At 40.1% G+C, this 24,250-nt stretch overlaps 1 protein-coding gene across 1 annotated transcript in view; it reads right to left on the bottom strand.

Moving 5' to 3' along the window:
- SIM1 (SIM bHLH transcription factor 1) overlaps window positions 1–24,250 on the bottom strand; it is a 93,534-nt gene that overhangs the window by 31,035 nt on the left and 38,249 nt on the right. Inside the window, exons 6-8 of the mRNA XM_063441311.1 lie at window positions 23,161–23,360; window positions 22,093–22,199; window positions 19,881–20,028 (exon numbers count right to left, since the gene is read on the bottom strand). Coding sequence (XP_063297381.1) covers window positions 19,881–20,028; window positions 22,093–22,199; window positions 23,161–23,360 — 455 coding nt within the window. The remainder of the gene's footprint in view (window positions 1–19,880; window positions 20,029–22,092; window positions 22,200–23,160; window positions 23,361–24,250) is intronic.

Genomic DNA, 24,250 nt, shown 5'->3' with positions numbered 1-24,250 from the left:
AAAAACAAAGGTTTGTAAACAGTTCTCCAATGTAATGAAAGTAGATAAATGATCTTGGATGCAGGCAGAAGTACAAGGCTGCTGTGTCACTAAGTGTCCTGCAATTATCTATTTTTAACTCATCCAAAATCAGCAAGAACCCCTGTCACCAGAGAGATATATGGAGCCCCACACTTTTCAAAGTACCTCCTCACACCAAGTTCACAGAGGGCTACACATATTCAAGGCTAGTCTAATAATGAATCAGTAAAACTCTGTGAATACTGGTCTTTGTGTCAATTGCCAAGCAATTATTTTAAAAAAAATGTAATAAGATGGACAACCATGTTCTAGCAGTACATTGTGGTGATAAGGACCAAACTGCATTTCTAACCTGATTTTTCCTATCTTCCATAGTAACAGTCCAGAATGAGTAGTTTGGTAAAACAAAGGAAATTTTTACCTGGAAGACTAACAGAGGGATAACAAAGGTTGAACAAGGGGACTAGCCAAAACGATTATTTTCAAAGTATTCCCTTAAGGACACATGATGGAAACTTTCACTTCTGAAGCCATGTCTTTAAGAGGTTCTTCTAAGTCTAGTTTGTGTTGTATTTGTTTTGTTTTTTCTACATGTTGGCTTTTTTTTGTTGTTTTCCTTATCAATTTAGAAAAACAAAAACACAAAAAAAAGGAAAGAAATGTTTGCAATCTATTCTCATTTTCCATGCTACAGGCTTACCCGATGCAGTGTAGTACTGGTAGCCCATTTTACATGAACAAAGAAAGATTATACATGATAGATTGCTGAAAACTGAAATTACTGTTCGTCTGTGTTCGTTAATCATTTTTCTTAAACAAAATGTTGTAGAACACACATACTTGATTAAATCTCATCTACTGCCAGTCGTAATGTTTTGTGCAAACAATTGATTCATGTCTCTGATATATTACATTTCTTAGACAGGTTCCTTAATTGCTTTCATTTATTTCTAATCTATTTAATACGTTAGTACAGTAATGCTTGACTAAATATGCATTATACTCTTTTATTTAAACTCCCAAAACAATTTTCTGGTACGCCAAATGCAAATAGCTCTTATACACACAACGAATCACAGCATGATGAATAAAAGTATGCATGTCTATAATTTTGTTCTTACTTTTCAATAAAAATATCGAATTGACAAATATTTTCTATAGAATCTTAGTTATTTAAATATATGAAGTCAGATATAGAGTATGGTGATATGATGTAGAGTCTGTTTCACACGTGTTTCTGCACCAGAGCACAACTTTATTAATCAAAGTTTGAATTGCTGGGAATTCAAAGTGAATTTAAAGCAAATTTGACATTTTAGACCACAACAGCCAAAGTGGAAAAACAGCTATGTTTTCAATTTAGCAATTTTGGCCTAAATTTTGATTTTTTTCTGGAATTCTCAGTGGATTCATGACAATATTATGAATAATATAATATTAATTATGAATAATGTCATATCCTAAATATTTGAAATCCAACAGAACGTACGTCCCTTTAGAACATCTTAGAACCAGAAATAATGTATATGTCTTAATTTTAAGATACAGATTTTAAGATTCAGATTAACTCCAGAATTAATCTATATGTCTTATTTTTAGGGTAAAGATTAAAAATACAATACTATTTAAGTTAAGTAAACTTGTTCCCTTTAGTTGGTGAAACTTGTTCTAGTTTTTCAAGCTTGTTCTCTGGTGTTGTTTTTTTCTTGCCACTTAAAACTGGTCTGCACTTTATTGGGGGGCAATCAGAATGCAGTGTGCATGACTGGTAAGATTGTTGCTTGTATAAACAGCAAGAATTCACTCTAAATGGCAAGAATTACTCTTTAAACAAAAAATCCTTATTCTGGATAGAAATTATTATAATTTAGTATATGGTGAGTATATAGAAATGATTGGATACAGAAATACTGTGTCCAAAATATGTACTTCATCAATAAAATATATACATAGTACTTAGTACCACATACCTGGAAGAAATAAAACTGGAACTGCAGTACATGGCATGTTTACTTACAGAAACACAATGGTAAAACTGCAGTTATTTACAGGGCAAATGTCAGGAGGTGAGATATACTATCCTATGCTCTAAACATAGCTTCAAAATTGGGTTCTTTCAAATTATGCATGATTTACACCTTACAGTTAATTTTGAAAGCTCGGTAACTCATGCTATTTACCATTACTGAATCTGTATGACTACATAGAAACATTGAAACATGTGACGGCCCATCTAGTCTGCCCAATTTTCTTAAGACAATGGCCTTGTCTTAAGACTAGGATAGTCTAGAGATAATGATGTCAATGAAACAGATCACTAAATAAGTGGATATGTTGCTAATGGTGACACACAGTAGAGAATGAATATATGATATATTATAGTATATATATAATTATTTATTTATTTTTTTACATAATTGTTCTCCTTGTTAAGAAATGGTACTACCAAAACCTCCATCTGGGTTTTCCATTCGTCTTCATGTACATTTCAATTCATTACTGCTCACCTCTGTCTTAAGAAAAAATGTTTTAATTATGTAGCTATTAATTTGATAGTTGATGAAGGTTTGTTCTCAGATTAATCCCAGTTTATTTATTTAGTGCCAAATCTTGCATGGGGATAAGTATAAGCATGAATTCCCATTAGTCTTTGTCTCTCTCTCTCTACACTGTGTAGCTTAACCTCACTTGCCAAAGTGGCACATATAAAATTAATGCTCCATTTCAGAAATCCAAAATATATCATGATCCAAATTGATATATTGATATCACTGTATTCATCTGTCAGTTGATATGTTCTTATCTAAACTCATTACTTCGGGATAGTTTGCAATAACTAGCAAATGTGCAAATAAAAGCTTAGAATAATCAACTCTAATTTGCATTTTTTGCAAGTTAACATTCAACAGATCAATTAAGATGATTAGTTCACTGATCTGTTTATTCTGATGAAGAAGATCGATGCTCTCAGTCCTATTTAACTCCCTACAGATTTTTAAATAACTGAACAAAATCATATAGTACACTCAGTATTCCGAAGCAAAAATAGAAGCAACATGGGTCAGGTAAAAAAAAAAAAAGTAGAAAAGGTGGATTTAAGAAAAAGAAAACAAAGTGAATATTATTAAAAACCAAATGAAGTTTGATAAACCTACTGTAACTGTGAAAGAAAGCCAAACTGGTGTACTGTGAATTATCTAATGCCATAAATGCAATAGCATTACATTTTGTAATCAATTGTAATGCAATTTAAAATATACATATAAAATACAAAATGAACCATTTGTAGGATGGCACAGTATATCTGTTTGACTTCCGTGGTCACTTGATATTTTTGTGCAGAAAGACATTCATTGGGGCGTGGCTTGGACACGGAGCGAGCTGGACGTGTTTGCCTAAAGCTCCGCTCCGACCAAGCTAATAAAGCTAATAAGCTAATAAAAGCGTGCAAATTCACGGAAAGAGACACCCAACGTCTCCCACTGACTCTGGTGAACATGGAGAAAAGACCGGTCAAGAAACAACCGAAGAAAGGGGCCGAAACGGGCTCCTCAGTCGCGGAATATTTCGCGGCGCCACGAGGTGGACCAACAGGCTCCCAAAATGGCGGGGCAGACAACATGGACACTGCGGACTCCCCGGCCCAGGAGATACAGGGACCAGCTGCAATGCAACAGACGGACACGGCGCAAATTTTGCAAACACTAGCCGAAGTTAAGTCCTATCTGGCCGGAGAAATAGACCGGTCCACAAGAGTACTACGTGAGAAAATCCAAGCACTAGGGGTCCGCACCTCCAGACTTGAAACGAGGCTGGAAACCTCGACCACGGCGCATAACGCAGCGATCCACCATGTGAACCAACTGTCCTCCAGAATGATAACTGCAGAACTGGCCATAGAAGATATGGCCAACAGGTCACGTCGCAACAACTTGCGCCTTAGAGGCCTCCCGGAAAATGCGGGAGAGGGCCCAATAGCAGAGATGGTGACAGAGATACTAAGGCCGCTGCTACCGGGCCTGCCGGACCAAATGTGGCATATAGAACGAGCTCATAGAGCATTGAGAGCTCGAAGAACAGATATGAATGTTCCGCGAGACATAATTATCAGATTCTTGCATTTCCAGACCAAGGAGGCTGGGGGGGACGAGACGGCCCAATCCACAGGGGACGAGACGGCCCAATCAAATACCAAGGCACCGATCTTACGCTGTTTCAGGACCTGGCCCCAGCTACACTTCAGCGCCGACGGGAGTGGAGGCCCATCACGGAGGCTTTAAGGGCCGCAAACATCAGATACGCATGGGGATACCCCTTCAAACTGATGACCTTTCACAGGGGCAAGACCCACATGCTGCAACCTGGAGACGACGCCAATACCCTGTTCACGGACCTGGGAATCAATGCCCCACCAAGACTTCCATCCACGCTGATCGGCATGACTGCCCTGCAGCCCCTACCCGGAGAATGGCAGACTGTAGGGGAATAAGGTATCGGGGACTATATACATGAGCAGACAGACCTGGGTGAGGGTGGGTGTCTCCTGCTTTTGGGGTGGGGGCTGTGAGGGACCAGGACGCTCGGGAGATATTTTTCTTTTTTTGGGGGGGGCTATCTGACTCCCTACCAACCACGTAGTAGACCACAGACAGTGCCCTCCGGGGCCTAATGGAGAGCGGGGACTGGGGAGGGGGGCAGGGGGGTGGATGGCAGGGGAGCAATATGCAAGCATCACGGAGGATCGCCAGCCTGGCGGACTCAGGGAGGCAATCTACGGCAGCACCAAGCGGACACAGCAAATACCCATACCCCTGGAACTGCCACGGGGGAGCTTAAGACTACCCAGGGACACAAGTGCTCGGGAGGGGGCAGGGGGGGGGAAACTGTGTGTATATATGTACATAGGAGCCAAGGGAACGCAATGAGACAGGGGACAGACGAAAGGACGGGGTGGAAACAATACGGGGCCGCCAGATCGGGTGCAAAGTAGCTAATGGGAGGGGGGATGGGGATGCACGCAACCACAAGCTTCACACGGGCGCCCGTTTCGGCTGCTCTCCACGGAGCAGCGGATTCCCTCGCTCTGGGCCCCCCTATGGAGGGAGGAGATGACCCGGGCTTGGGACCATGCCGCTCCGGTGGGGCCGGGGATGGGTGGCCCGTAGGGGTGAGACGTACCGCTACCCACTCGATTAGATAGGGATCCCCCACCCAGATCTTCTCACCGACCCATTACCCCCATTTGTACTTCCCCCTTCAATAGTACAAGGAGACGCATGACGAGGGCCCCGGGTCTGAACAAGGGGACACCTAACACATGTAGACAGAGGCACACCTATGACCAGGAATAAACCCACACTAAATATAACATCATATTGTAAGCGATTGGCTTCATACACTACCTGTGTTTCATCGGCCACCTGCCCCGATTTAGCTCATTGACTGGGAGCGTTCAATTAACGTTCAAAGTCAAGGGGACGGCCCTGGATCAACTTAGATGGGCTGACAGCCAAGCGCTAATGACATATCCTACCCTCCTGGTGATTGCAACCAGTACTCTGCCAAATGCTAGCAAGGGAGGGCGGCGATCTTACGACAATATTATGACTAGAACAGCAAGCAATGTGATGATTAACAGCTAAGTCTAGTCTATATCTTATTTAGGACACCATGTTAATACTGAGCCATGTACAAATGTATCAATATGTATGTATGTCTATATAACCAGCTTATATCTCCCTATTGGTGAACACCAGGCCACTCCATGATTAATTCTTGGTACCCCTGTTCACGGCCCTGTTCTACCTTGCTCATCCCAAAGTTTTGGAACCCAGTCTGCCCACCACCCAGCTAAAGTGTAGCGGGGTAAACATATGCACACAAATATGAAGGATGGGGCCCAAAACACGTGATCTGGTCCCCACAGGGAAAGCTTCTTAGATATCTAAGACACGAACATGTGAGAATCCAAAGGCTCGAACCAGGGTAGCACACCCCCCCTTCCGCAGCCACCTACCCGCCAACGCTCAGGGGAACGAAATGCCGGGTGGTTACAGCTGCCTCTGTATACATCATATATCTTATATGTCTGCTTGCTAAAGGTCACCAACACCCGTTTCTGCTCAATTCATCCCTGTGGTAGGGAGCATACCCAAGGGTAGGACACGTTAGTCAGCACCGATAGCCCTAGGGTTGGGACGCCAAAGCGAGGTCCACTGTGAACTGTACGAACAGGTCACGACTAACACACCACGCTCCCCCTCCGGGAGGGCCCTCCCGAGAGCGCCGGGACGCGGCAGCCTTATTACCCCACTGGGGAGACCCAATACACTGCACAAATACGCACCACCACAAAGTACGGTGTGGTCACCCCACACTGGACAGGGCCCCACCATCACATCCTCCAACGGAGTCTTGGAGAATGGATTCAGGGACCACACCCCAATCTAGACTGGCGATTAGTAAGTCCAGCCGTCATTTTTCTTTTCTATACTCTTTTCTACCCTATCCTCACTCCTATACTCACCTACTCCCTCTTCCCTTCAATACGTCAAGTCAACCACGACAAGGTATTCAACGGGGATCCCCTGGACCGCTGAAGGAAAGACCCACTAGACGGGAGTCTAGCTCCTTAGACCACGGCAGCCTCATACCCAGACAACGGACATGACATTAAACATCACGTCTATAAACGTTAAGGGATTGAATACCCCCAAGAAGAGGAAACTGATGTTTAGAGAAGTTAAAAGGCTAGGGTCAGATATAGCTTTCCTACAGGAAACGCACATATCCAAGCATACAACATTTCACCTGCGAGACCGTACTTACACAACCTCATATGAAGCTAGGTCCCTCCGCAAGGGAAACGGAGTAGCAATACTTATACATAACAAATGTCCACTTCAGATCCAGACGTCTATACCAGATGAGGAAGGGAGGTATCTTATCCTGTCAGGCACCCTACTTTCCCACCCAATACACCTGGTAAACATATACGCGCCTAATACACCCGTGGCAACCTTTTGGAACCACCTGGCTTCGAAAATAAGGGCGCTCCCTCACGGTATGATAGTGGCGGGGGGTGACCTCAATGCCGTACCGTGTCCTGCCGTGGACAGGAGCTCCAAAGAGGGTCAACAGCGATCACAAGGCAGAGGGAGTCAAGACAAACTACTCCACGAATTCATCACAGATCTGGCCTTGGTGGATGTATGGCGGGCACAACACCCGGGAGACCGAGACTATACATTTTACTCTGCTCCGCACGGGACCTACTCGAGAATTGATTGCTTCCTACTGAATAACACGAGCATGGTGAAGGCGACGGACTCCAAAATAGGTTCTATAACGTGGTCAGACCATGCGGATATCTCTATAACACTGGGGAACCTCTGTACAGCATCCCCTTGGAACTGGAGGCTAAGCTCGAGCTTACTGAATGACAAATACACACAAGCGGAAATAAGAAAAGATATCAAGGAGTATTTCCTCATGAATGAAACAGAAGAACTGACCCCAAGCATCATATGGGAGGCCCACAAAGCAGTAATTCGGGGAACGTGCATTAAATTAGCTACGAGGAAAAAAGCGCATAAGATGAAGACCCTTAAACAAAGCCTAGAACTCCTGAGACAGATCGAACAGAAACACAAGACCGCACCGACAGAGCGACTACTGGAACAATTAAGAGAAACGCGCAGATCTATCACAGAGCTTTTACTGGACGATACTGCTAAAGCGATGGCGCAAACCAAAAGATTCTATTACGAAAAATCAAATAAGATGGACACCATGCTAGCCAGAACTCTACGCCCCAGACAAGCCCGGACTGCCATAACCACGATCACACATACCGACGGGTCCGTCAAATCTAACCCGGCCGATATAGCGGACGTCTTCACAAACTACTACAAAAAACTTTACAACCATACACCCAGAGACCCGACCTCACGAGAAACAGCGTTAACAACTATGCAGGCCTTCATGGACAACCTAGACCTTCCAAAACTCCCCACGGCTGTAGCAGCTTACCTAAATGAGCCCATTACGACCGACAAAGTGGACAAGGCAATAGCGGGACTAAAAGGGCATAAATCCCCCGGCCCCGACGGATTTGACGGATCATACTACAAAACGTTCAAAGAGGACCTATCACCACGGCTAGCAAGGCTTTTTAACCACCTAATGGATGGCGGGACGGCTGAGAGAGAGATGTCTAAGGCGAACATAATCCTTCTTCACAAGCAAGGCAGGGATCCCCTCTCACCTGATAACTACAGACCTATATCGCTAATCAACCAAGACATCAAAATCATGGCGAAAATTCTGGCAGACAGACTAAACCCCCATCTAAAGACTCTGATACACCCGGATCAGGTAGGATTCATCACCGACAGACAACTTTTCGAAAACACCAGAAGAAACATCGACCTTATCTGGAGGCAAAAAGCCATAAACAAGCCAACCCTGCTCGTTTCCATAGACTATCTATTTGGCCTCTTGGATTACCTAGGCTTCCCGGAAAAATATACGGCCTCAATCAAAGCAATATATAACCAAGCAACCGCTCAAGTAACGATAGCTGGCACGCGGCCAACGCCCTTCAATCTAGGGAATGGAACGCGACAGGGATGCCCCCTGTCCCCCCTACTGTTTGTGCTTACGCTCGAACCTTTGCTGCAAGCAATCCGCAAACACCCCCGTATACAAGGGATAAAGATAAGGGGACAGGAGTTCCTCGTCACATATATTGGGGGTCACATATAGCATACCCATGGTCAAAGACCACCTGAAGTACCTGGGGATACACTTAACGAGCGATCCAAACAAACTATACCAAATGAATTACACTCCCCTTATACGCACCCTGATACGGGATTTAGAAAGATGGCAAGATAGCCCCATATCTTGGATAGGGCGCATACATACGGTTAAGATGAATATCCTCCCCAGAATGTTATTTCTTTTCCAGGCGCTACCAATCAAAATACTAAAATCCGACCTAGCCCAGTTGCAGAAAACTATAGGGACCTTCATATGGCAGAACCGACGCCACAGAATTTCCAGGAACATCTTATATAGGCATAAGCATATGGGAGGACTAGGCCTGCCGAACCTATACTACTACTATTTGGCAGCACAATTAGCACAGGTGGCCATGTGGCATGCACCACCGGAAATGAGGAGATGGGTGGACCTAGAATCCCTGCTAACAGGTGCGGATCTGCCGCAGTACGACATGTGGGTGCCCAGGGAAGATAGACCAATGCTCAAGACACACTGCCCAGCTATATTAAACTCCCTGAGAATATGGGATGCCTCAGCGACTAAATTCAAACTGGCCTCCTCGCCATCCCCGTTAACTCCCATTTTAAGGAACAGGGCATTCCCCCCGGGCATGGCAGCAAGGGAGTTTACGAATATGGAAAAAGTGGGAATACAAAGGATATGCCACATGTTCACACAGGGGCAACTAGTTACATTTGAACAGCTAACGTTAGATACGCGTCTTTCCCCCTTTGACTTCTTTAGATATATGCAAATCAGGGACTATGTCCAACAACCCCAGGTAATGCAGAGTGCCAAGAGCCCCCAGACCTTTTTTGAAAGGATGTGCCTTAAAGAAACAGCACAACGAGGCTTAATCACTACTCTTTATACACATATCTGCTCGGAAACAAGGGAATGGGGTACACTGGCCTACGCGGACACATGGGAACGAGAATTAGGGGAGGTACTGGAGGGAGTGGAATGGAGAGAAATTTGGGAGGCTAACACTTCCCTGTCCATAAGTGTAACTCTCCAGGAACAGGCATATAAAACCATGTTTAGGTGGTACACCACACCAGTAAAACTACATAACATGAAACAAACACCATCCGACAACTGCTGGAGGGGATGTGGCCTTAAGGGAACCTATCTCCATATGTGGTGGGAGTGCCCCCTAATACAATCCTTCTGGGCTACAATATCAGACCTGATCAAAAGCATATTCCAAAGGGCGCCCAACCTAAACCCCTGGACTTATCTATTAAATAGGTCGGTGGAAACTTGGACGAGGAGGGAACAAAAATTGCTCAAAAAAGTCACCCTAGCTGCGAGGAGGGCGGTAGCACAAACGTGGCTACAGACCACGCTCCCACCGATCCAGAAGGTCATATCCAATATCAAAGAGGTATATCTCATGGACAATTTGACGGCCCGACTAAAAGGGACTATGTCTAGCTTCGACAAATTATGGGATCCATGGCAAACTAGCGACATAGCATCTGGGGAGACGTGATAAATAGTACACGGGCCAAATAGGACCAGGGGACTCCACACACTTTAAAAGGGAAAAAAAAACACTGACTTGGCGTATAACCATATATCCTTCCTCCCCCCCACCCCCCTTCCACCTTCTCTCTCTTCTTCCTTCGTCTTTACTCGCTAACAGCCAACATCAGCCAGATTAGGCTATACGAGGATGACACCAGTAGTTACCACTAGGTGTACAGATAGATATTACGAACGGTGCATCCTAACACCGACAATACAAAAAGAGTTGAACACAGAGCTCACATAGGGACACGGGTCACCAACCGAGACCCACACTTAGGCTACTCCACAATAAGGGGAAACATTACACCAGACAACAGGAGCTCCTGACACGAAAGTTCCGTTTCAGTTACAGTTACAATGAAGTTGATTAAAAAAAAAAAAAAAAACCTTGACAATAGGCCTAAAAAGCCCATAGCCACCGGTAATGTGATGTAATGTTGATACATGTTGTCATCTTTTGAACCGATGTACATTTATCTGCGATTCAACCCATAGTCACATGATGGGCTTTTGCACAAGCCGAAAAAAAAAAAAGAAACTGTTTTTTTTTTCTTGTCTATGGTCCTTATGTCAAGATGGAAAAATAAAGAATTAAAAAAAAAAAAAAAAGTATCTCAAACCCATCAGGGGGAAAAAAAAAAAGAAAAGAAAGACATTCATTAAGCACATTTTGACTTTTTCCCTTTATATATTTGGCTTTGTACCGTCAATCACTATTTTGCATTTTGTTTACAATTAACTGTAAGCACACCTACACATTACAATACTGTGTCTTGAGCACCCACCTGTAATGCTTCTCGTCCCTTCTGTCTTGCAAAACCCCATCCACCAATCTTCATTTCTCCCCTTTTTCAACCATCCTTTGCTCAATATATATCATACTTCTCACTCAAGCTCTTCCACTACCACACATTTAAATGTAATTACTGGAAGAGGATTGATCAGAAAGTGCTCTCTCATAACCATATTCTGTTTCCTCACAGGAGTTCCTACGTGAACTCTAGTAACAATATTGTTTGAAACTTTATAACACTTTGGCCTTGATTTAACCCCTTAAGGACCAAACTTCTGGAATAAAATGGAATCATGACGTGTCAGACATGTCATGTGTCCTTAAGGGGTTAATATGCTTTTCAAATTATTCAATATTGTTAGAAAACTGTCTAAATGATTTGTCTACAAAAATTCCCATAGACATTCATTGTGACTTCTGTAAATAAATCACTTGTAAAGTTTTTCGAACAGTATTGAATAACTTGGAAAGCTTATTAAATGGAGGCCTATGTTACAGATGCATCATGGTTATTGGCGACATTTCACTACATAACTTCTGAGATGGGGCCTTCGTTCAGCTACTGGTAGCAAGTACTTCTACCAATTCATATTTTAATGGTTTTAATGCAGTTATAGTCTTGGTTTCCTTATTTTACTTAGCAATGTGGAAAATGCACTTAGTTTATTGTTAGTTTACTTGAGTTACTTAATTTATTAGCAATGTTGAAGATGTAAGAGAGCTAAATAACACTACTTCAAGGTAATCTTACATTATGTCCAAATCCCTATCAAGATAGCTCTGTCTAAACTGAGGTTTCTAAAGGTCAAGCATAATTTCAGCAATGTTTTAATGGATCTGGCTTTCTAAGCGCTCAGCTCCATTGTAGTATCATTTGTACTGCTGCATTTGGGTATCCCTGCACTAAAAATATTTTTTAAAAAAATCATAATCAACATAGTTTTTTGAGTACGGGGTACCCACTTACTAACTTGAATAGCACTGGCCAATCATAACTGCAACAATAAAAACAGTAGCTTACTTGCAATAATGATGTGTCATTATGAGACCAGAAACATTACAGAATCATTCAGATTACTGTTGATATTTTGATCAAACCTCTATTCCGTTTTCCCCATCAGAATAAGCACACCATACAATCTATAGGTCTGTCTTGGCAGTTGCTTATGGTTGTACATGCTGCTATGGGATTTACTTGGGTGTAGCTAATTCCATAAAACTTTGTCAATGCCCTGTCCATTATACTTGTATTGTTTACCTCCCTTTGGCTTTGACCATATAATGGAGACAGCCTATAAACTATCATTTATGGATTGTACATAGATAGATTAGATCAACAGATTAGATGGATTAGATCAACAAACTGATTGGGCTGATATGTAGATTAGATCGGCATCAAGATTAGGTCTACAAATAGCTAGACAGACAGACTCTTGAAGGGGGCCGTGCAGCGTGCAACTGAGTATTTGTAGCCATCTAAAATGGAAAGATATATGCTCCTACACACAACAGTGCTTTGGGTGTTGTGAGTTATTTTCCGTTTGTGTACTCCAAATGTTTTCTATGACGTGCAGAAAACTTTAAATATCAAAAGTAAACACTGTATAACGTTCTAATCAAACAAACAATCATCACAGCATAAGACTGGACATCGGTGTAGGCACTAAAGAAAATCTGGGAAGGATCGGCCTTTCCTAGAAATCACAGGCCAGGTTAAGGCACAAACATTAAACATGCAGATCTCTGCAGACAAAATTATATATTAGCATTAGGGTGTCTATTAGTAGAATATGATAACCAACTGTTTCAGCACATTCTTTGTTTTTCTTATGATTCTTAAATACTGAAACATAAAATCTTAAAATTTACAAAAGATTTCACCCCAGTTCCAACACCCGTGCTTCTGGAGTACAAAGTTAAGTTACATCCTCTTTACTTTTTTGGTTGCAAACACGGCTCGCTTCTGCTTACCATTTGGCACAGTAAATCAGACCACATCTGTGCAACTCCCTAAATAAAGGTTGAATTACAGTCACAATAAATAGATATCCCAGAAATTCACACCATAAACATTTATCATAGTCTTAATCCTGGACTGTTGCTAGAGTAAGGCTGAACACGAGATTTATCAAAGATTTAAAAAAAAATCTAATTGAAAGGAATAATATTTTTATTTCATGAATCTGTTGAAAAGTGTCCCCTTAGTATTGCATCGTTTTTGCAGCTGGAAGAGTTTGACTAATAGCCCCAAGGGGAGTATTTTATCAGTCCCCAGCTGCCCTGATCATCATTTGGTTATAAGCATCGCTGAATGGAAATCTCAACTCTCCAGAATCTTGGAATAAATAAAAGATTTTCTAGTTGAAAGGAGCTAAAAATGTGTGTCGCCATCTGCATGAAAATTAATCTTGCAAAATGTTACTCATGATTTATTTAATCATTGGGATCCAGCGAATATAAAATGTAATTTTCCTAGTGTTGACATCCGTAACATAAATAAGAAATAAAATGGAAAATAGACTGAATTGTGAGATTTATGAGATTTGCACATCTCTAAAAATAATAAAACCATTATTAAAATGAATAGTTATTAAATAATTGCAAATTACAGCAACTCTACGCATCTTTATAATAGCTTTAATATACTGGCTGACAAATGCCTATAGAAAGATAGCAGCAAGACAGACAATGTCATTAACGGTGAGAGAAAGACATAAGTTTGGCTATTAGTTTAGTTTTTCCCCACAACCTTGGTGCTTTCATTTATTTTTCTTCTTCTTATATATATATATATATATATATATATATATATATATATATATATATATATATATATATATATATATATAAAACAATCTCAAATAAAGAGATGGAGGAAAAGCTACATAACTTGAGTTCTATATTAAAATAAGTAAAATTCGCAAAACAAAGTAATACAAGAGAAAGAAACATTGCCCTTTCAAATCTGAATTCCCATGAAAGAAAATAATGTGTGCTGCCATTGTTTACATGGGATGCACGTGTGGAATCTTTATTCTTACTGAAGAAGGGCATTGGAGTTATTATTTTATATAGGAGTCAGCAGCTGTATGGCATCGGTAGTGACTCCACAATCTCAGATTGCCTAACTGCCTGTAGTTGTTCGTTTTTCCTCTGTCTTGTTACTGCCCATTCAGTTTAACAATTGTGTGGCCTACTTTACAATTTATATCCCACGGCTTTGTCCAAATATATATTTACACAATGATAGTAATACTACTGCACACAAAGACTAAATCTCTCAGGCTATAGAACTAAAACAAAAAATAAAAAATGGAAGAAAAAAAAAATCTCTAGTATATGCAGCAAATCCTTTATACTGTTTCTAATGTCTACTTTTATATAGACATAACATATTCTCGAGAATAGTTCCAAAAAGAATGTAACATTGTGTTACTCCTGTAAGAGTCATGACCACAAAAGGTGACCACCGTATGGTAAAATACAGGTCCTCAATCATGGATAATGTTTACATTTTTGGTTCTTGACTAGGCTGCTTTTTTTTGATGCCAGTAGACTTGTTTGTCTAGCAGGTTCTTGCTGAGTCTGTCATCATTAAGCACATGCCCTTGAGTTATCCCATTAAAGGTGCAAATTCATACACTGACACGCACACTGTAGTGATTATGGTGTTTGAAGTTCCTTTAAAGGCGACTTGTCATACCCCAAACAACATATCCTCTAAAATTGAGCATAAAATTCTACCTATACAGTGTGCTAGCAGTTATGTTATGAAGAGTAACACCCACAAAGCTTGAAGATGACAGCGATGTAATGGAGGAAATGTGGGCAAATCTCTATATTTTATATTAAATACATCATGTATCTTTGTGACATATGGTGTGTTCAATGCATATGGGAGTCATTTCACATAAGTTAATTTTTTCTCAGAACAGGTTCACTTTAATTCTGGTAAGTGCAGGGTTTCTAGGTGTATATATTATGTACACTACCCTTACACTGTCGTCTTCATCCAGCTCAAGAACATCTGGGCTTCCAGAGAGCTAACCTTGACCACCAAGATCCGATTGTTCAACTCCAATGTGAAGTCAGTACTGTTGTATGGGCTGAAACCTGGAGGACAACCCAAACCACCAACAGAATAATCCAGGCATTCATCAACAGCTGTCTAAGAAGGATTCTCCACATTCGCTGGCCAGACACCATCAGTAACACCAACCTATGTGAAAGGACCTGCCAACTTTCAGCAGAGGCAGAAATCTGGAAGAGAAGATGGGGCTGGATAGGACATACCCTACACAAATCACCAACCAACATCACCAGGCAGACTCTCAGATGGAACCCCCAAGGAAAGAGGAAGAGAGGTCGTCCATGAAACACCTGGCGTAGCGACCTCAAGGCAGACATCAAAAGGATGGGCTACACCTGGAGTCAACTAAAAAGAATGGCCCAGGACAAAAGTCTCTGGAGATCTACCTTTGGCAGTCCATACCCCAGGATGGGATGAGGGCATAAGTAAGTACCCTTACACTGTAGGTCACCCCCTAAGCAGTTTATTTCAACAACTTAGGACATAAATGTACAGTGTTCATAACTTGAAAAATTTGTGGGATTTAATTCTCTGCATTTAATGTGTTTTGTGGTTGTTTTGTCTGTAAGCTTTATATAAAATAATTTTACATTTTTGTCCATGAAGATAATCCCAAAGTGGATTTCTTAAAATAGGATTTTATCTCCTCGTGTAGACACATCATGCATGTTGTATTGTATAAAATTATAAAGCAGTATATATCACTAGTCTCCTGTGGAATCTTCAGTGAAAACATACCTGGGATATAACTAAGCACAGTGCTATCATATGGAAACTATGTTAATATATGTTAGCTTTCTAATTCAGCAGTCACTCTTAAAGTCTGGTGGTCTGTAGGTCCCTAAAGAAAGTCTTCAAATCATAAAAACTATTATTTTTGTCTGTATCTGAAGACACAATGAGGGTTATATACATAACCAACAGAGTTTGACTTTAAAGGGAAATAATGGGATACAAATAACCTTCTAATTTGAATGCATTATATAAATAATTAAAAATAATGTAAAAAAAAAAAAAAAAAAAGATTTTTGCTACCAAACAAGCATTCATAGGAATATAAAAGCTGGTGACTCTCACCATACCATGAACATGCAACAAGCTCGTCCAATCACGTGAATATTCCAACTTAAACCTTCTACTTGCTGACCTTTGTTCCCCAATTACACTATGTTTCATCTAGAGATGTTTTTTATACTTTCCCCATTCAAAGGTTCTAGCAAGATGTAGCATTGTCCAACTGAGATGTACACTGATGTGAACTGCATTAAAGACAATATGGGAAGAATACACCATGGTTGCATTCTGGAGCTGCAAATAATAACAAAAATAATAGAAACTGCAGCTAGTTGCAAATGTTTCCATATTATAATGCCCCAGTGACATTGGCTCAACTGACCTTTGGCAAACAGGATCCTAAATATAAGCAACCATTTGGTTTCCAATTGAATTTGGCTTTAAAATTACATTCCCATTGAAAGCAAAGGATTTCAACTCAGCAGAATTCTCTGAAATTTGTTTTCAATTTGGCAGAACGTGTTGAGTAATTGTCATGTTAATGATCCTGAATGCAACAATAAGACATGCGTTGACTATTTGGAGTAAACTAAGGATTGTCAGACACGCTGCTGTAAAAACACATTGAGTCTCTTTTAAACTCTTTGGAACATGTGTATCTAGTTTTCAAAGTGCCAAAATAACTCATGCTCCTTCATCGGATGCACAGTTTATGTGATTTGTTTGATTTTAATCTCTCTGCTAAAAAAGATTATAGATTCTTCTTCCTCGAAAGCAAAATAGCTTGATAAAGTCCTGATAAAGACCCAGTAGGGTTGAAACATTCATGCTTTTGCCCCAATAAAGCTGCTATTATTTGCTAGTTTAGAGTGCCTGGACAATTACCTATTCCACATATCTAAAATGATATCACTGACACATGTAATTCTGCATGTCACTGTGAGTTAAAGTGAGCAAACTGCCTAGGTATGGATGCCAGAAAATATAGTAAGATTGCAGACACACAGGAAGGTACACACTGCCTGTGTCTGTTTAAATACATTGTAGCCAAAATACAGTAAATTTGAAATCAAAATATAGATAAGCTACAAATAACTCCTGCTGTCATATGGCAAACGGATGTAAATAGCTGGTTGTCTTGAATATACATTTGTTTCATTGTAAGTCAGCTTTGAACTATGGTATTGAAAGAGCATCGCCATTAGAAGGCTGCTAATAATGACATTCTAGATATTGAACCCCTGTGTTGCACATAGAGTAACCAGCTCGAGGGTTGTATTATTCATTTCAGATGCCTAGAGTAAATTAGCTATTTGGCTTAATCTGTTGCTTGTGCTCGACATAGTTTTCTCACAATGAGGTGATGACTGATGATGTCATGAGACTAGCACAGCTAAGAACTATTCCCTTTAATATGCACTCAGCAAGTGCCTGGATTATGTTAAATGTGTATGCTATTTTATGCATTCTCTCGGATACTAAGAGCCACATGTCTGACTTTCAACACAAAGAAATGTTGCAGTTTAAAAAAAACAAAAAAAGCTGGATGTATGAAAAATCCAACATTATATGTTTGAAGACAGTACCATTTTTACAGTCATATAAGATCATAATTAATTAAAAAATAGACAGACAAAAGATATTCCTGCTGTTTATGTGCGTAAAAAATGATGTTTTACATTTGTAATCTAATATTTGCATGCGGATGGATGGATGGATAATTGGAAGGATGGACGGACAGGCAGACAGACTGTCTACTCATTAACTATTGAGTTGTGATAAGTTACCAATTAGTATCATTATTATTATTGGTATTTATATAGCAACATCTTATTCTACAGTGTTTTACATTAAAATAGACCAGTATAATGAATGGCAACAGAAGAGTTGGTTTATTTGATAAACATCAAGTTACGTTGAGTTGATAATATTAATTGTAATAAAATATGACTTGAATGAGAGAGATTTTTAATTTTTTTTAAATCAATAATTGTGTCAAGTCATTCTAATTGGTTGTCTTCTTACCATAGCTCACGGCTTGCTGAACAGATATCTAGAGAAATATTCCTCAGTGGGGCACTTAGTAAATACATGTGTGTTACAGTGGTATTGTTTGCCCTTCCACAGTCATGTGAACAAACAAGGCTTGCGAATAATCCCAGCAAATTGCTTTAATTTTTAGAACAAGACGGAAGGGGGTGAAGGTTCTCTCTCAAAGCAATGAGCTAATTCACTGGGGTTTCCTAAAATAGTAGAATGCATTAACGACCACAAAGCTCCCAAGGAAGAGATTAATGTCAGCTATGAAATTGCCTGCAGACAGATACATAAGGAGTTGTGTATACAGGGAGTGAGAAGGGGTGGGGGAGAAAAGGACAGAGGGGTAGATAGAGAACATGGTTGAAAGGGGCTGAAGGAAACAGATGGGGAAAAGAGGCAATTTAAAAATAAATGTATTTCCTTGTATTTGTTACAATTAAATGAATAAAATTATTTATTTCTTTTTAGTAGATTTGTTATGGGAGTAAAATGCCCATTTTATTTTGAATTTAATTTTAAAAAAAATAGTTTAACCCCTTAAGGACACATGACGTGTCTGACACGTCATGATTCCCTTTTATTCCAGAAGTTTGGTCCTTAAGGGGTTAAACAACTGAAATTGCTATTAAAACTTGATGCAGCCCAATCTGCCAACAGTGCAAGTTATCAATCCTAATGACTATTGTCCAATCAGACGTTTCTCATAGAGAAGCACTGCAGACACATGATGCATGCTTGACAATCACTGTGATTCACCGGTCCAATGTTTCTCTATTAACCCCTTAAGGACACATGACGGAAATGTTCCGTCATACTGGACTAACTTCTGAAGCTGTGTCCTTAAGGGGTTAAAAGCAATGTATTAAGAGCCTCTCTATAAGATACAATAGCCGTGTGCTGGGCATGAAGATGCCAAACCAGAAGTCTTTTAAAAATCTAAAGATGTGAAGGAGCAAGTGCCTTTAGTGGATGCCTGTCTGATAACCAATAAAGGAGTGTTTTGACAAAATTAAAGATTTATCAGAAACACCAATATTTTACATTACCCCAGAAAAAGAATACAATCTACACACCAAACCACTACATTAAACTGCAGTGGGTTTTGATGTTAAGTGTATCCCTTTAAATTTACAGCATACGCATGGTCTATGTTCTGCTCTGTGTTCAAGGTTGAGTTGTATTTGTTTTATAGAGAGATCTCATTGCATTGCAAATATTCCCATGGAAAAGCCTCTCTGTCAACGTGCCACTATTCTCTCAGGAGCCAGATTTCTGCTTTATAAGTGCACATCAATAGCTCCTTGCTTCAGCCTGTTGTCATAAATAAGTAAGAGATTAAAAAAAAATACCACATCACTTTTATTTTATATAGATTTATTGGCCAATCTGGTTGAAATTAAGACACTCAAATTCTGATGCTGAGAAGAAAACCAGATGTCTTGCTTGTTAAGTGCTGTATAAATATCCCACTAAGTTTTAACGTGTGAACCACAAACAAGCACATATGAGTATTTTTTCTCAGTGCAATGACCAAGGCCCAGTGTCATATGCCATTCATTTGTCTGCTCTATAAAAAAAGATATGACGTCTGTTCTTACTCACGTGAGGACGTAATTGACGCTGACAATGCAGTGAGGTCTGGAGGATCTGCTGTTGTGTACAATAGTTGCGTAGCTCTGCACCCACACCCAGCCGCCATGCTTGGCCAGAAAGCGATAGTATTTAGTGGTGACCTGTCCTTTCACCAGTACTGCCAACACAAACATATGCATTATTTAGCCTGTTGATCAGATTAAATCATCAGTAAAACATCAGAATTATGTTAACTCTAGCTTCAGGGATGCCATCAGGGGGTAACAGTTGGTACTCCATTACAGGGCACAGCTGTGCCCTGGCGCCCACTAGTTCTATGAAGTGCAGTTGAGGAGATACACACATCTTCCATAGCCAGACCATATTCTGAATTTGAGGTGGAATGGGCCCTTTCATGGGCTGTATTGCTCTCCTGTGCAGCAGAGCTGGTTTGAAGTGATGTCTGATTACTTCATCCCCTGGTGCCAGAAGGAAGCTGTGAGAGAGGGCAAGAAGACTCCAGCAGTCCACATTGGACCACAAGCTCTGTTTTAGCCAACCTCCGCTTTGACTACCTTGGTGCTGGAGAAGGATAACTAAATCAGAGTTTGATTTGTGTGTGTGTGAATCAGAATTCATCAGTGTGTGTGTGTGTGTGTGTGTGTGCATGGCATTGTGTCTGCGTAGCAGTGTTTACATCCTTATGCATTTGTTTATGTATGTGTGCATATGTGTGTCTGTGTATGTATGTATGTGGCAGTATGCACATGTTTAGCAGTGTGTATGGCTCGGTGTATCCGTACGTGTATCCGTACATGTGTTCTATGTATATGTGTGTATCTGTTTGAGTATAGGTGTGTATGGGCAAATTTAAGTCTTATAAGGTGCATAAAAGTCCCACGCCAATAGTTTTGCAAGGGGTCTTGAAAGGTCTGGTGGCAGCCTGGCTATGAATGGTGGCACATTAAAAATAGTCATAACATAGGAAGTAAATAACGTAATGGAGTTTCTTACTGAACGGGAGTTATTTAATCCGAATAAAATTTTTATTGGTTTCCAATGGAATGTAGATTACGCCATTTTTTTGAACAACCACAGCGAAATTAAATCTGATCTCAACCAAAGATACCGACAAGTTAAATCACTAACACCAATAGTATCATAATTTATCAAGAGCAACTATGAAGCAAAGTACTAAATGTGAAGTAGTCACCAATAAATAGAATGCTGCTTATGACTGGTACATGTTTACATCTTTGCTCACTATTGTTCCAAAAATAACCATACAGGTATATCAGACTCACTTACACACACCATCAAGCCCATCACCTCCCATCCACAAATGAAGAACGTGTGTAATATGATAATATGTCTAGGGCTCACGGAATTTAACCAGCTCTGCCAAAAGCTATTTTAGTGGTGCTGATTTAGGGGTATGTGATGACTTGGCCCATATCATCGAAAACTAGCAAAACACATATAGAGGTGATTTCCTGTCCATTATTCATAGTTTAACAAATATCACTCTGAATATCTCAGAAGCTTACTAAATAGTAATATTGCAAAATTCAATTACAATTAGCATCAAGCATTCTACAACAGTAAATTGTGAATTCTCTTTAATTTACTAATTTCTAACAGCAGAACTAATTGACACTTATTTAAAACTATGGAGTTACATGGGCAACCAGAAATTAATGTGGAGTGTTAATAGGCTGATTGAGTGCAGAAAACCTGTATAGCCTATTACACAGATATATTTAATACCAAACTGCTCAAAATTCCAAATGGATAAATGTGGATGAGCTCTTATAGGGGACAGATGCATGCTACCAGACACATTTTATTTATTTATCAATAATAAAGGACAATACAACATTGCACACTGGTAGCTAGTTTAAATGTGCATACACACGCATACACAGGCACAGACGCACACACAAACTCCTTTCACAATTAATGGGCAGCCAGAAGCATTTTTGCAGCAATTCCCATGTACAGTGCACTCCTTACAAATGTCATACAGAAATATCCATGTCTGAGTCCTATAGTCATTGTACAAGTGTACGTATTATGATTAGTTTTTGTATTCGATCACTACACAGAATGGCCAACAATAGATAACTATTAACATGCAATATTAAGAGACTAATATGTGCTGTAAATATTTAACCAGTTAACATCACACAAATAATGTTCACAAGTCTAAAAATGAAGTTAAATGAACATGTCAAGTCCTTACACAAGTGATGAGCGCACCGCAAGTGAAAAGTGTCACACCCATGGACGTGATGATATAAGGTCTTTTCAATCAAATCCTGAGGTTCATAGCCAGTCAATTCTGCAACTCTGAAGGAAAAACAAAGAGACATTGTGAGGATACACACACTGTTTATTAAAACACTTTGAAATTAGAAGCTTGCGTTACAACTTAACTCTCACTATTAAAGCATTATATATCACACATGTTAAAAAGGTAGTGAGGTACTGATCAATGTAAGAAATTGTTGTCACAAGAGTTACAGAAAAGGGGAAACATTCCCAACATCAAATTACATTTCACATATCGCCTAGAAATTACCCTAGCACTTCATAGATATGGCTCTGGACACTCTATTTCTCACTTGATTAAAGAGTTTATTAGCCTAGATTCTGGTGGTTATGGGTATCCCTTAGAATGGAAATTAGGCTACGAACTCTTAGTGCCAAGGTCACCCTCAGCACTCTACTAAATTGAGGACATATATTTTAGGTTAAAGAATGAATAAAATTAACCCATACTCTGATACTCATAGCACATGCATTGACAGATTTGGAAGGAAATCAAGGGCGCTTGTGCTAATAAAGGGTCCTAGGGACCCTGAAATTAGATTTTTATCAACACAAGTGTGGTCATACTTGGGCAATTCCAACTATAATTTTCACAGCCTACTAGATTTGTAACACCCTTTTTCACCCACAGGTTGGTGGAGAGTGTGAGTGAAAGGCAGCAACCTAACATTATATTGCTGAGTTATTAAATTGTTGAGCTGTTTGTTTTTTTGTCCACTGGTTTACCTACTGGTTGTGCCATCAAATCCACCCACAACTGAAAGTCAGGACAGTTTGAATTATTATACTTTTCATGCATTTCAGACATTTTTAATAGCTACTGCATTTCTCCTTTTCTCTCCTCCTTTCCATTATTTTCTGCCTTTCCATTCAGAGACATTATGGCCTTGGGATGGGTGACAATGGATTTGCAAGATGCTTATTCAGTGTGTATAATATTTGAATAACATTTGCATGACATTCAGATTATAAAACTCACCTTGAATCGAGAAATATGAGTTTCATGTCTAGACTGGCCCTGAACATGAACATATTGCTGTGTAGTTTAATTTCCGTCACCGCACTAGGGGGTAAAGAATGACCAACAGCCACTAATCCCACGTTCTGGTAGCAACCATCAAAAGGTGACATGTCCAGACTGTACTGCCGGATTTTCAGATAGCCACTGCAATGTATCACCTGCAGAACATATTGAACAAAAACTCACATACTTTGAGCAAATTGGAATTATAACTTACTCTACTGGCTTACCCACAGCACCTTAGTCAATGTATTGTGTATTACCCACTCTGATAGCATTACAGAATTCTAAATATAGATTATAAATCATTAGATTTTGTTATGTATTGTCATTTGTGAACATTTTTCACCTGTAGAACTACTCAACAAACAGATGCATAGTGAATATATATGCATGAACTATAATATATACATAGAGAGAGAGAGAGAGAGAGAGAGAGAGAGAAATTTATTTTTTCACCCGACCTGGGTGACATATTCTTTTGTGTGTTTGTGTGTTTTCCTCATTCTTGGGTCCTCATGGGAGTCTAAGGGTTCTGCGCAGTATCTTAGCTGTTCCTAGAACTGCACTCTTCTCTACAGTGATCTTACATGCCCTACCTGTAATCTGATGAAGCCACTCTCCCAACTTGGGTGTCACAGCCCTGAGTGCGCCTATCACAATTGGGACTACTACTGCCTTCAATTTCCACATCCTCTCTAGCTCTTCTTTCAGTCCTTGGTATTTGTCCACCTTCTGATGTTCCTTCTTACTGATGTTATAGTCACTGGGTATTGCCACACCCACCACCACTGAGGTCTTCCGTCCGTTGTCTACCACCACATTGTCAGATTGGTAGCCACTTCTTGCTTGTTTGTCTGGATAGGAAAGTCCCACAGGATCTTAGCTCTGTCATTCTCAACTACTTTTTGTTGTATCTCCTATCTGGACTTGGACAGGTCCAGTCCATATTCTGTGCAGATAGTTCGGTACATAATCCCAGCAGCTTGGTTGTGCCTCTCAGTGTATGGTGTCCCTGCTAACATCTCGCACCTGGCTAATTTGTGCT

The sequence above is a fragment of the Pelobates fuscus genome, chromosome 2 (assembly GCF_036172605.1).
Source record: "Pelobates fuscus isolate aPelFus1 chromosome 2, aPelFus1.pri, whole genome shotgun sequence".
In the NCBI taxonomy this organism is placed as follows: Eukaryota; Metazoa; Chordata; class Amphibia; order Anura; family Pelobatidae; genus Pelobates; species Pelobates fuscus.
The sequence above is the reverse complement of the archived record's forward strand: the minus strand, read 5'-3'. Positions and strand labels throughout refer to the sequence as shown.